The sequence below is a fragment of the Lepisosteus oculatus genome, chromosome 1, assembly GCF_040954835.1.
Source record: "Lepisosteus oculatus isolate fLepOcu1 chromosome 1, fLepOcu1.hap2, whole genome shotgun sequence".
NCBI classification, from domain to species: Eukaryota; Metazoa; Chordata; class Actinopteri; order Semionotiformes; family Lepisosteidae; genus Lepisosteus; species Lepisosteus oculatus.
In genome coordinates, this window is record NC_090696.1 from 3,049,725 (window position 1) to 3,064,082 (window position 14,358).

The 14,358-nt window shown below is 49.2% G+C and overlaps 1 protein-coding gene across 1 annotated transcript in view; it reads left to right on the forward strand.

Moving 5' to 3' along the window:
• The first annotated feature begins 334 nt into the window (after positions 1–334).
• Positions 335–14,358, forward strand: part of LOC102683302 (protein O-GlcNAcase) — a 32,645-nt gene continuing 18,621 nt past the window's right edge. Inside the window, exons 1-7 of the mRNA XM_069178711.1 lie at positions 335–1,884; positions 7,110–7,161; positions 8,917–9,014; positions 10,375–10,505; positions 10,703–10,874; positions 11,829–11,927; positions 12,500–12,769. Of these exons, the coding sequence (XP_069034812.1) occupies positions 1,845–1,884; positions 7,110–7,161; positions 8,917–9,014; positions 10,375–10,505; positions 10,703–10,874; positions 11,829–11,927; positions 12,500–12,769 (862 nt within the window). The 5' untranslated portion in view covers positions 335–1,844. The remainder of the gene's footprint in view (positions 1,885–7,109; positions 7,162–8,916; positions 9,015–10,374; positions 10,506–10,702; positions 10,875–11,828; positions 11,928–12,499; positions 12,770–14,358) is intronic.

The following is a 14,358-nucleotide window of genomic DNA, read 5'->3' on the forward strand; positions in this document are numbered from 1 at the left end:
GTTACCACACAGCTCCTTTTATTGTTTTGCTGTGGTCATTTTTACATTATTGTTACTTCTGTGCTATTATTTCTTTTCAGATTCATACTGAGGCATAACAGATATAACAGTTATTAGTTCCTGTACTCATTTGTGGTGTTTTTAATGCCTCTCTCTTTTTTGTTTCAGTACTGAAAAGCCCATAATGTTTTCCTTGAATATAATGTTATAATAACTCTACAGATGAGTGAATAGGAATCTACTTGAAACATGATATTTAGGCTTGAGATACTGAGGTGTCAGGTGTCAGCTTCCCTAGATCAGCAAATAGTTCTTAAGCAGAAAAATGCACTGCCTGCTTTGTGTACTGTATGCAACATCATTGTATGAATGGATATCTTCTTCATTCACCTGCTCATAAAATCTGATCATTTACAGACAGCTCTAACAGGTTTACACTTCCTAGACTTCTAGACAGGCTGAAAGAACTGAATCGCTTTCGTCTTGAACAGCGAGGACCGAGAGGGGACCTCATTCACGCCTACCACTTTCTGAAGGTCACTGACAAAGTCAAGCCAGTGTACTTCCTCGGCATCAGCGAAGAAACATGAGCCAGGGCACACAAGAGGAAACCGCACACAAATGCCCTTCAAAGCAGGAACAGGAGATACCTCTTCGCACACATGATTGTGAGGGTCTGGAACAAGCTGCCCAGCCACGCAGCTGAAACCCTGGCTGCAACAGCTAGATGAGCTCAAACTGTTCAAACAGTATAGACACATGTTTTAAAATGTGTTGTATCTATTATCGGGTGACTCTTCCGACCGGGTCAGAGATCAATACCGCTGTGGCAATTCTTCTGTGTGGAGTCTAAATAATCTGCTCACATATATGTTGTCTTTTTCTGCAGATACAGTAGTTTCCTCCCACATTTGTACAAAGAAATGCTATCCATGTTGATTGCTATCTACATTTAGAGATTACACTGACATCTCAAAGCAGCTCCTGCATGGGACACACACTGGATGGGACGCCATTCCATCACAGACACAGACACCCCTGTGCTACGAGGCAGCAGTCATAACAAGTGCGACCCCTTCGGCTGCATTTAAAACGTTTTAGTCGCGTTGATTGACTTGTTGCTATGCGGCGTATTCATCATGAAGAGACGAAAAAGATTGTTAGTGTTTGGGGGGGGAAAAATACAAATCATTCAGATTACAATGACCAAAGCTTCTCTTTGCCTCTGTCTAGCTTCCCTTGGAAAAAAATTCGTACAATATTTCTTCTTCGAGGGGAAAAAAAAATTCTAAAAGTTTTTTTTTAATGATTTCCCACACTGTCCGGCTGCTGCACTGCTGACCAAGGCCGCTAGGGTGCGCCGACGAGCTTACAGTACCCAAATCGTCGTAAAACCAGCCACTGTCGGTGGATGTTTTTCCCCATCAGCGCTTGTGCAGAATACACCTCTGTGGAACTGTGCGAAACTCGATCCTGTCTCCTTGGCAATACCGTGTGCCGCACAGCGTAGCCCCCAGGCCTTGAGGTTGAAAACAGATGTCTCCGTGAGTGCACGGCTGTGATCTGAGGAGACCCACCCTGCGCTCGGACTGGGACAGACCCGGCCCCTGGACCGACACCGGCTGTCTTCGGGGGGCGTTGAGATTGCTGTCGTGCATGCGTGCGAGTGGGTGGGTTGGTGACGGCCGGTGTGGACCCGCTGCCTGCCAGCACCGGGGAGAAGGCGAGATGGCGAGGCTCCTGAGCGCCTGACTGGAAGGGCGAGCGAGATACATTTTCCTTCCCTTCCCGAAACACGTTCCCGCAGGTTGAGAGTGGACGCAGCGCAGCGGGACTGTACAGCAATGGAGGAAAAGCCCGGATTCCTTTGTGGAGTGGTGGAAGGTGAGCGGATTTTTTTATTTATAAAAAAGATAACTATATATATTTATTTTTCTTTGACATGGAATAAGCCACACGGTTCCATTTCTTTCAATGTATAGTCGCCGTGGAGAGGTTCAGGAGGAGAGTGGCGGGGGCGGTGCCGACATTATCAGTATCAACCTGGACCTTTTCATCGGATTTCCTTCGGTCGCGCTGTTTAAGGGTTCTTGTCTTCTCCTTGATCAATAAAATATATTGTAGAAGGGTGTAGTTCTGGTGCAGCGTTCGTGTGTTTCTAACAGCGCCTGTCTGGCGGCTGAGGTACTGGGACCCAAATCACAGGTGCGAGGCGGCGGTCATCCCACCTGCGAGCCCCCCGCCCCTGGGCGGACCGCAGACGGGCGCGGGCAGAGGTCAGCTTGAACAGGAGGAGGCAGATCCCCAGCAGGGAGGCAGTGATAACGGTCACTGATCCGGCTGTCCCTCGGCCAACTCGCTCCGCTATTCATCCGGACCTGCGCTTATCCGTTCAATCTGCGTGGGTCCATCCCTGCTGCGGTGCACGGTGGGCGACGGGTGCCTGCCGTGATTCAAGTGATGATTAACTCGCTTTCTCATCTAATCTGAGAAAAATTAAAATCGACAGACGGGCTGTGCATTCACATGCCAACCAGGTTATGATTCATAAAAAAATAAGTGTTGTTATAACTGTTGTTGTGGAAACGGGTGGGATCAACTCTCCGCCATGCAGTTCTTAGCCTTGTTGGTTTTCTTTTTATTTAAAGCATAAGAACCGAGAGAGAGAAGGTGATTTAAACAGAGCAGACTCGACATCCATCCATTTTCTAACTGCTTTGTCCAGTACAAGGGTTGCGAGGGAGCTGGACCCAGAAACCAATAGGCACAGGGCCACAGTCCACCACAGAGCAGACACACACACACTCACACCAGGGCCAGTCCACCACAGAGCAGACACACACACACTCACACCAGGGCCAGTCCACCACAGAGCAGACACACACACACAGACACACACTCACAGACACACACACTCACACCAGGGCCAGTCCACCACAGAGCAGACACACACACACTCACACCAGGGCCAGTCCATCACAGAGCAGACACACACACACTCACACCAGGGCCAGTCCACCACAGAGCAGACACACACACACAGACACACACTCACAGACACACACACTCACACCAGGGCCAGTCCACCACAGAGCAGACACACACACACTCACACCAGGGCCAGTCCATCACAGAGCAGACACACACACTCACACCAGGGCCAGTCCACCACAGAGCAGACACACAGTCACAGACACACACTCACACCAGGGCCAGTCCATCACAGAGCACACACACACACACACACACAGACACACAGTCACACCAGGGCCAGTCCACCACAGAGCAGACACACACACAGACACACACTCACACCAGGGCCAGTCCACCACAGAGCAGACACACACACACAGACACACACTCACACCAGGGCCAGTCCACCACAGAGCAGACACACAGTCACAGACACACACACTCACACCAGGGCAAGTCCATCACAGAGCAGACACACACACACACACACACACAGTCACAGACACACACATTCACACCAGGACCAGTCCAGCACAGAGCAGACACACAGACACCCAGAGACATCCCAGAGACCCAGAGCTGTGTGGTAGCAATGCTGACCACTGTGCCCAGCCCAGAGTGGTCAGCAGCTCCCACTGTGTCACAGCGTTTAGCTCAAACTAAGCAGTGCAGCTGGACTCCAGCTCACAGGTCTGGAGGGAACCCACAGGGCTCTTCAGATGGGCACTCCTGACATTTTCTATTCCTATGTAAAATTCCTAGTGGCGTTTTTTCATCCATTCAGTTTCTAAACTGCTTTATCCAATACAGGGTCTCAGGGGTGCCAGAGTCTATCCCAGCAAGCAACGAGCGCAAAGCAGGATACACCCTGGATGGGACAACAGTCCATCGCAGGGCAGACAGACACGCACACACTCGCACTCACACACCAGGGTCAGTTTCTCCAGAAATCTACTAGTATGTTTTTGGACTTTGGGAGGAAACTGGATCACCCAGAGGAAACCCATGTGAACACGGGGAGAACATACAAACTCCACGCAGACAGCACCCCAGGAATTGAACCCAGGTTCTGCTAATAAACCAGGGTTATCAGTGTAACAGTGGAGGTAGACTCTGTGAGGACAGATGATGTGTGCCAGTGGTAGCAGGTTGATGTTGTGAAAGAGGAGCCAGACTGATTACTTTTGATGCCCTGTGAGGCTCAAAGACGTCAGTGGTTGTGCATCCTGTTGTCACACATTGCTATTGGCATGACAGGATGCAAAGGTTAGGTGCAGAACTGTGAGGCACTGATCCAGGTCTGCTGCTGTCGGGTTATGAAACAGAAGGCAGTGAAAACAGCACTTGCATATGGGGAACAGAGGTGTGCCTTGCTCATACACGAAGGCTCACACCTATGAGCCCCAGAAATAGGCCTGACCTCTTGAGCAGCAGTTGGAAAATAGTTGAATTTCTCCCAGTTATCAAATGTCAAATGTCAAATGTCAAAATCACCTCTAGATATTTAAGTATAAATTCCTTTAAGATTTAAAGGGGAGCTGCAATTATATGTTTATATTTTGGGGTTAGAAAGAACAAGCAGTGATGAGTGCATCTCAAACCACAATAGAAGTAAAATGTACACAGTAACTTGTAAAACCTCCAATTGACATCACAAAGCAGACGAGCTCTCCAGGTCTGTGCAGCGCCATGTTGTCGGCAGTGTCTGTGGTTCAGAACGAGACGTAAACCTCTGTTGGCGTGTTGCGGCCCTATGACATTGTTAACAAGCAGGCCTGTGAAGACAGCTCTTTTAATACAATACAAGTATTGCTCACAACTTCCAGACTGTTTTGCCCCTAAATTTCCGCAGGTCTTTCCTCCCGGCGGCTGTCAGGGTGTATAACGCTGCCCTAGGCTCGGACTGTTAGCCCTTCATTTGCTCCTCTATTGACAGCATGTTTGCTCCATTGTACTTTTTGGACAATCAGTCTGTATAAACCTATGCACATTTTGCACATATTTTATTGTTTTTACAGTGACTATGATCAGCACATTTTGCACACACCTATGTATTTATTTATTTTTATTTATTTTGTTTTATAACTATTCTGATGTCTGTTTTGCTTGTCTTGGGCTGGACTGCTGTAACACGTCGATTTCCCTACGGGATTAATAAAGTATTATCTATCTATCTAAATGGGACTTGTTATCTCTGCATGCAGATCACATTGGAACATTTCTGTGGTGAAAAGTCTGCTGCACAACCTGTACTTATTTGCCTTGACTTCACATTACATGACTCATGACAGTGACTAGTGAGCAGGAAGGGCCGCTTCACATCACAATTCTCACAAACTCTCACTCTCACCCGTGGCCAGACCCGGCGTTCGCAACACCGCGGCACTTACAGTACTTTTACAAAGTTCGCGATTTTGTGCTTCGTTTTAAATTTGTAAAAGGTCATCATTTGTGAAATTTGCCATCAATTAATTTGTTACCACAATTTAATAAGTGGTCTGAGAGCTGCAGTTCCCCTTTGAGGGCGGTGTCGGCTCAGGGAACTGGCCGTGATAGCTGGGCTGCTCGTTTGCTCTGTCCTTTAGGATAAGAGATGCTCTCTGACACAATGGAGACATTTAAGTCCCTTGTGCAGGGGTGCATTTAGTTATGCAACAAACACAAAATCAACTCTGTATCTGGGGTATTGTCCTGTCTCTAGGCTCTCTCACGCTGTCCTACCCTTACTGCAACCCTTGGAGAGCAAACGATTACAGGTTTTATTTGCCCAAGATGACATTTGCCTTTTGTTGTACTGTCAGCTGGGTGGAGGGAATTGTGTGAGTTGTAGTCTTCCGCCCTACAGCTCCTCCGGCTCATTTATAGCCTCTCTTGCCCTCAAAGCGCAACAGAGAAGTGCCTATAGAGAAGGTGGAAAGGCACTTTGGTTCTACGTAGTTGGAAGAGTTTGTAAGGCAAATGTGATGCCATTGAAAATCGAAGTCAAGCAGGCAATGTGGGGCAGCGGTGCTTTCTGATTTAATTGTTCAGTGTCTCTTTGTGGGATGGCGGATGGTCTCTTGGGGTGGCCCCCCAGGACCCAGTTTTAGACACGTTTTAAATATGTGGCACTGATATGATTGCTTGCTGCATATTAAAGATTCACATCCAAGTGTCAGTGTTGTCTACACTTTCCTAACCAGCCATTGCCTAAAAGCACCCAGAGAGCCCAGCCGCAATTTCGTTGTAATAATAATATTGTACCTTCATCTTGAGGCGTGAGAGGCTCGCCCCTGTAATTCCAGAATGAAGAGCAGCAGTGTGCTGGAGCTGGCTTGGACTCTGGCTCTGCTGTTCTGTTCCGGCTCTCCTTGGATGCTAAGGGCTTTTTCTAACCATGGCATCAGAAGTGGAAGGGTTAGCGGATTCAAAATCGGAAACCAACCTGGATCTTGAAGATTCTTGTAGTGAATGACAGCGACTCTGTGGGAGCTGTGAAGAGGCGTTGTGACAAGTGCCGCGTGTCGTCCCTGGCCTCTCAGAGGGCTCAGTGCCGTCTGGCGCAGCGTGTGCAGAACGTAGGTGTGGCACTTGCTTTGTCGGGCAGCCCTGACTAACACCTTCCCTCACCAGGTCAGAATTCACACACAAAACAAGTGCGCATGGTGTCCACAAGTAAACCTGTAGTAACAATTAATGCAAACAATCTTGATCCCAGTGTCATGTGCAATCACATGTTGAGCTTGCTGTTTTAACACTGTGTGCATCATAGCATGCACAGCAACAGGTACAGCCTCAAGCCAGTTGGGTAGTGCTCCCAGGAGGGTATGTAGAGGTCTGAGCCCTGATCTCTCCCACTTGACCTCAGCGCTCAGGGCTGGAGACCCAAAGCTGCCCCTGAGCTCTCAGCACCAAGTGGCTCTGCTATCAAGAGTGAGAATTTGCTCATGGACCTCTGCATGACTTTGGAGACATTTGGCAGGAGCTGTGCAGTATTTCTTAATATTTTTTATTTTGTGATTATGAAGATAATAGAGGTGTTTCTTACTAAATGCAGTAGTGTTTGTGCACATTAGAAGTGAGGTGCTGTGGTTCATGTGAAATGGCCATGATCAGTCCGTGCTGGTTACAGTGTACTGTATGTGTGTGCCTTGCAGGATTCTATGGCAGGCCCTGGTCTATGGAGCAGAGGAAGGTGCTGTTCCAGTGGTGAGTACACGAGCGGTGCACTGTGCACGTGCCTGCAATGTTTTCAGGAAATGTGCAGAAACAGAGGTTCAGTAATGGGTGTGAAAGTATCATCACAAAAACTGAAACCTAGTGCAGTGAGGCAGGGACAGGGTGGATAGATACCGTAGGTAGATAGGATGTTGTTGTCGTTTTCTTTTCCTTTCAAAATACAAAGCATGTACTGTATGGCACACGTGTGGTTACATTCAGATGTCAACCTAACGAAAAGCCAGGTGCCTGCTGTCAGGTAGTCTGCGTTTCGCAAGGCTGCGGCAGAGCCGCCACGCAGAAGATGGTTTTCTCATCTCTTTACAGAGACAGCAAGAGTGCACATCTTTCACTGGCCCTGGGCCCGTTCAGGTGCGGTCAGACATGTCTTCTGCACCCCTCCCCCAGTCTGTACCAGGGGCTGCACTCCGCTGGCTGATGTTCATAAAGAGACATCCTGTCTGGCCCTTCATGAAGTCTAAAGCAAGTTCATCACTATCTCACAGTGTCAGTTACTCTTCTAAGGATGACAGCACCGTATATATTGCATTCTCTTAGTGAGGGTGCTTGTGCACAAAACACCGGCATTGCAGCATGCTGTGATATCCGATTGCTCTCTCCTTCTGGAACGCACCACTCCTCCCCCCGAGCTGTCCGGATCTCTTGCCCTAGAGGTTATGGGTACGACCAGAGAGAGAGAGGCGTGGAGGGAGAGAGCAGGCTACACTGCAGGCCCCTCTCTCTCCATCTGTTCTTGATGTGTGGTCAGGTGTATGCGCTGCACCTGTGTCAAGAGATTGGCAGGGGTTTCAGCTGAGTTCCAGCTCAGGGATCGGAAAAGAGGAAGGCTGGACAGCAGAGAAAAGAGTGAATCTTTCATTTATATTTGCTTATTTAAACTCCTGAGCAGTGCTGGGAAGAGAGCCTTTTAGAAAGTAATCCAGTTCGACATGAGCCTGTATGAATTCAAAAACAATCGCAATCACCAGTCTAATGAACTGATAGTCCATGAAGGTGATGATGAGCACAGGCGGGAAGAGAGCTGGAAGGTAATGTGGATCGTGAGGTCCAGGTTTGAAGACATCTTTCCCCAGAAGGTCAGCTGGCTGGCTCCGTGCTGTCAGCTGGGGCATCTTGTTCAAAGCAGTTACAAATATGGAAAGACCCGTTCTGCCCATCTGTCACATGGAGTAGATAGTAGCTAACTGATCTGAGGATCTTATTCAGCTGGGGTAGACTATTCCACTCTCCCGCAACTCTTAAGAGTAAAGGTGGGGTGTGAACCTATGCCTTTAGAAAGACTGGAGCCTTCGGCTTCGACCTCTGAGCCACCCTGCGTCCCGGAGGTTCAGCGAAGGTTTCTAGGAAGGTGTAGTCTGAGTACACCGAGTACAGCTCCAGCCAGCCTCAGAGCTCTGTTGCCACAAATGGATGTTCTTTAGAAGTCATCACTGCATATGCATTACAAACTATACACATGGCACAATGGCTGTGTTTGGCAAGGGTACCCACTCTTTCAGTTGTTCCTGAAATGTCACATACAACAGGTGTGTGTCAACAACCTCATGTGTTAATACGACAGGTGTGTCTGTCTCTCTGCAAGGAGTAAATGTAGCCTAAACCTGATCAGGTCAGGTGCTACAGCACCTCAGCTGAAGTCCCCCTGTCCAGATTCTGCTCTCTTCCCAGGCTGGAATGAAGTAATTGTGTCTGTTCACTGCGCCGTCTCTGTCTGTGTGACTGCAGGATGCAGCGCTGGGGGCTCAACACCTACCTGTACGGCCCCAAGGACGACCTCAAGCACCGGCTGCTGTGGAGGGAGGTCTACTCCCCCGAGGAAGCAGGTACTGAGGAGGCAGGGGTCCGCTGTACTGACACATGCCCAGGGGGGAGTCTGAGCCCCTTGTCCACAGAGAAACAGTAGCTTATCGTGAGGGAGTTTAAAAGATCTGTTTTAGCAATAGAAAATATAAAAGTGGAAAATAAAAAAGAAATCTGAGATTTCTGCAGCAGGGAGGGAGATACCTTGGCACAATGGGACAGTGAGGGAAGTCCTTTTCAGTGTTGCACTCTGTCTACATGAAGGGCACAATTATGATGTGATGCATAAAATTGGATGTGAAGGGTGGAGGGCTAATTCAGGTGGGCCACTAGGTGGCACTGTGTTAGGGATGATAATCACAAGCCCATCATAGCTGAGCATACTGCCTTGATGTTCCGCCTCACAGCGCCACCTGGTGGCTCAGCTGAGTTTGTTCCCCACCCTAAATTTGGAAGTGGGCTTTTGCCTCTAGCTTCTTGGCTAGAGCAGAGACAGCACCACCCTTGCCTTTAACTCAGACTCACACTTTCAAAATAACAGATTGCAGCAACGGATGTGTGGAAAATCTACACCGTCTGAAGTAAAAGCTAATTGGCACTGACTGTTTCTTGGAACTGGCCTTTCGTGAAGAGAGAGAGCATCTCGACTGCAGACCCGGCTCTGTCAGGGGGAGGGCGGGACGCAGAGTGAAACGTGAAGCTCTCTCTCCGCCCGAGTGCTTGAGATGACTCCCCTTCTGTGCGCAGGCTCTGGAGGGAGGGATGAGCTATCAGTTTTCGCTTTGGCCTGGGGGCGAGTTGAAATGACAAGGTTTTGGAGCGAAGTGTTAACATGCTAGTGTCAGGACTCCAGCAGACAGGGCCCGATCGGTCAGCTGGTCTTGCTAATCAGAGTAGACTGCGGCACCCTGGGCGGAGCGGTGGCTCTGAGGCTCAGGATCTGTGCCTGTGGCTGGAAGGTTGCTGGTTCGTATCCCGCGGCCGGCAGAGGAATCCTACTCCGTTGGGCCCCTGAGCAGGGCCCTTCACCCCAATTCCAGGGGTGCTGTATAAATGGCTGACCCTGGACTCTGACCCCAAACTCCTCTCCCTGTCTGTGTGTCTCATGGAGAGCAAGCTGGGGTCTGTGAAAAGACAAATTCCAAATGCAAGAAATTGTATATGGCCAATAAAGTGATCTTATCTTATCTTATCTTATCTTTATTTGGCACAGTGACATTCTCAGTTGAAGTGCTGTTGGACAATGGGCAGAGCCCAGCTCTCCTGATTTAATAAGAGGCCGGTCCCCGGAGACACTTACTGTCTGGAAATGCGAAATTTAAAACCTGGCCTCCTGTCTCCCTCGCTCTCTGCCCCCTCACCCCTCCTCTCCCTTGCCTGCAGCCCAGCTCCGGCCCCTGGTGGAGGAGGCAGCGTCCCGGGACTTGCAGTTCGTGTATGCGCTCTCCCCCGGCCAGGACATCGTCTTCTCCAGCCCCTGCGACGTGGGCCTGCTCAAGCGCAAGCTGAAGCAGGTAGTGAGACGCTGGCCTTGGCCTCCTCCCCTCCAGCCTTTCTTCCTCTTTCTCCGGGCAGGCCTGGAGCGGTGTGTGTCATAGCCATCTCCTCTCTTGCTCGCGTCGGGTCCTCTCTGTGTCTGATCATGCTGTCAGCTGCAGGCTGTCACCAACGCTGTCTGCCTTATGTCTGTCCCCCCACCCTCTTCCACCAGGTGGCAGATTTCGGGTGCAAGGCCTTTGCCATCCTATTTGATGACATCGATCACTCCCTGTGCCAGGCTGACAAGGAGGCCTTCTCTTCGTTTGCTCACGCCCAGGTGTCTGTGGCCAATGAGATCTTCCGGTTCCTGGGAGAGCCGCCCATCTTCCTGTTTTGCCCCACAGGTAGGCTGGGACTGAGAGAAGGGGCTGGGTGTCGTCACTCACTTCTCCCACCAGGGAATCCCTCACTGAGGCCTGGGGTCTCCTGTTTTTAAGAGTGGGCCTTATCCACATCTATAGGGAGCTGCTGTGCAGGGTTTAGGTGTCCACACCGACAGACAAATCAATCAAGTTGACTGTCTTTTTTTCACATTGGCAGGACAGTACTTCTCTCAAAAACTGCTCTAGTCGCGGACAGATTTGAGGAGTAATATTTTGTTTTTGTTGAAGGAATGGGAGCCTATCTCCCTATTCTAAAATGCACTCAATAACCAGGAGAGGCTGGTTTTAGCCAAGGGATTCTTCACTCGGGAAAGCAGAGTTCCCTAAAAACACAGAATAGCAAGCTCTCTTGGCAAGGTTCAAATACTGAGCTGTTCCTTTAAAATAATCTGAAAATTGTCTGTTCGTTTTGGACGATCTGGAACAAGGAGTTCTTTCCTTCAATATTTTCCTCTTTCACTTATTGTTCCCCCATATATGGTACTTTCTGGACTGTTGATTGACAAACACGTACTCAGAACCTTATAAACTAGCCTAAACCAAGGTAAACTTCATGATTGCTTTGATCGCTGAATCTGGACCCCTACTTCTCAGCCAAACATCCATTTGCTTGGCAACTGGAAATGTGACAATAGCTAGGAGTTCCCTGTATTTAGATTCTCAGAGACATGGCCATAGTCACCTAGAGCTGTAATAGTATTAAGTCCTGAGAAGCAGACTCCCAGTTTGAAGTTGCTCCTTCCCATTATGTTCCAGTATCAGCACACTGAAGAAATGGCTCACAGGTACAACAGAGAGTGGCTGTTATGATTTAGCCCAGATGCCTGTCTTAGTGTGCCTTTGCCCTTCGAGGTCAGTGTGCTATGTTCAGTTGTGGAAGGGCACCATGACTCGTTGCATTGTGCAATGTTTCAGAGTACTGCAACTCCCTGTGCTCACCCAGTCTGGCCAAGTCTCCTTACCTGAACACTGTGGGTGAGGATCTCCTTCCTGGCATCACTGTCATCTGGACTGGTGAGTAAAACTAGCAGGAGAGCCTCTGTGCCAAGACACACAGCAACACACGCCTCATGTGTTAATGTACAGAGACACACAGCAACACACACCTCATGTGTTAATGTACAGAGACACACAGCAACACACACCTCATGTGTTAATGTACAGAGACACACTGACACTGCACTGACACACACCTCATGTGTTAATGTACAGAGACACACTGACACTGCACTGACACGCCTCATGTGTTAATGTACAGAGACACACTGACACAGCACTGACACACACCTCATGTGTTAATGTACAGAGACACACTGACACACACCTCATGTGTTAATGTACAGAGACACACTGACACTGCACTGACACACGCCTCATGTGTTAATGAACAGAGACACACTGACACTGCACTGACACACGCCTCATGTGTTAATGTACAGAGACACACTGACACTGCACTGACACACGCCTCATGTGTTAATGTACAGAGACACACTGACACTCTGCCCAGTCGGTGCTTCAGTGACAGTATGTGACTGGTTCGCAGTGTGGGGATCTGACAGCGTGCTCCTGTGTCTGTCCGGCAGGCAATAAGGTGATCTCGCGGGAGCTCAGCGTGGCTTCTGTGATGGAGGTGCAGGCTGTGCTGCAGCGCCCCCCCTTGGTGTGGGACAACCTTCACGCCAATGACTACGACTCCAGGCGCGTCTTCCTGGGCCCCTTCAAAGGACGGCCCCCCGGCCTGCGCGCCCACCTGCGGGGGCTTCTGCTCAACCCCAACTGCGAGTTCGAGGCCAACTACATCTCCCTGCACACGCTGGGCACGTGGCACCGCCTCAGTGCCAAGCCAGGCCAAGGTCAGAGGGCACAGGAGGCTGCGCTGTGCCACCACATCTGCTGTGAAGAGCGAATCCGTTTGTTCTCCGGGGCATCTGTCTTTGTGTCTGTGGGCATCCGCATGCTCCACCTGCTGTGCAAATATTCGCTTCCAGCACCGGGTTGGGAATCTAAAGTGTGCACTTGCTTTTGAGCTGAATTACAGCTCCCCGCGTTCATCACGTTTAATCGAGATTTAAAGTTAAAGATATTGAAATATGACAGATTATGAGCTCAGTTGAAATGTAACAGTTCAAACGTCTACGTCAGACATGTTGGTTAATTTAGTGAAGTATGCAGCCTAGACTTGATTTTCTCTGCAAACTACTGGCCCCTACAGGTTTGTGACTTACAGGTGAACCATACATGGGCCTAATTTAGAAAAGGAACAAGTAAAGGTTTATTCCAGCTGAAATGAGGAGAAAAGAGACTCGGCGTTTCGGCTGTGGAGCCTTCTTCAGGTGTGAGAAGGAGAGGGAAGTCAGCAGCCGATACAGCCTGGGAGAACAGAAGCCGGGAGTGGAGAGGAGGGGGGGGCAGGGGGGAGGCAGAGTGGGCACTCAGGTGGGGCGAAGTCAAGAGAGGTGAAGAGAGGGGCAAATGAATAGAGAGGATTAGGAGGAAACTCGTCTGTCACTGAGAGAAGGGGGAAGATCTGATCCGTGTTTCAGGATCATTTTGGTTTTGGATGTCTTTCTGCAGTAGGAGTTCAGAAACCACTCTTTGAGAACGCAGACAGAGAGATTAGTGTGATCATTGCCGTAAGAGGTGAAATGAGAAACTATGTGCGGTCTCCCAGTCTCCTTCCTGTTTCACCATGTTTCACCATGTTCCTGTTAGCACATGATGTGTGTGTCAGTGGAGATAGCTGGGCTTTTACTGCAAGAGATGCAGTAAATAAGGTTGCTGGAGGTACAGGATGTCATCTGAGTGATCCAGAATTGTCCTGAGGGGCCCTGAATGTGTGTGGTATTGGATATATATTCACAGGTGATACAGCGAGCTCTGTTGCAATACATACAATACAATCAGTACAGTCAGTGAGAAGTGCACTAAGAAGAGTTACTCACAGTCCAGAACATACAAAGAACAAACCAGAGCATACACAAAAGAAGTATTGCACAATATAAATATAAATATATTGCACAAGTCCCTGGCATATATTGCACAAAAACGGTTGTAAACGGGAAAGCCAGATGTAGCAGAGAGTTTACTGTTTAGTCCAAGAACACGTGTTTAGTCCTGAACGTGCTCTTCATTTCCACAAGCATGTCATAGAGGGGATGGGAGACATTGTCCATGATGGCCTCTAGTTTTGGACACCATTCTCCTCTACCACTACCTCCAGAGGGTTCAGGCCAGACCCAATGACAGAGCTTGCTCTTCTGATGAGCTTGTTCACCCTGTTAGAATCCCCTGCTCTAATCCCAGAGCCCCAGCATACCACTGCATAGAAAATGGCGCTCACCACCACCAACCGATAGAACATATGTAGCATCTTACTACACACATTGAAGGACCTGAGCCTCCTCAAGAAGTAGAGTCGGCTCAAGTCCTTCATGTAGATGGC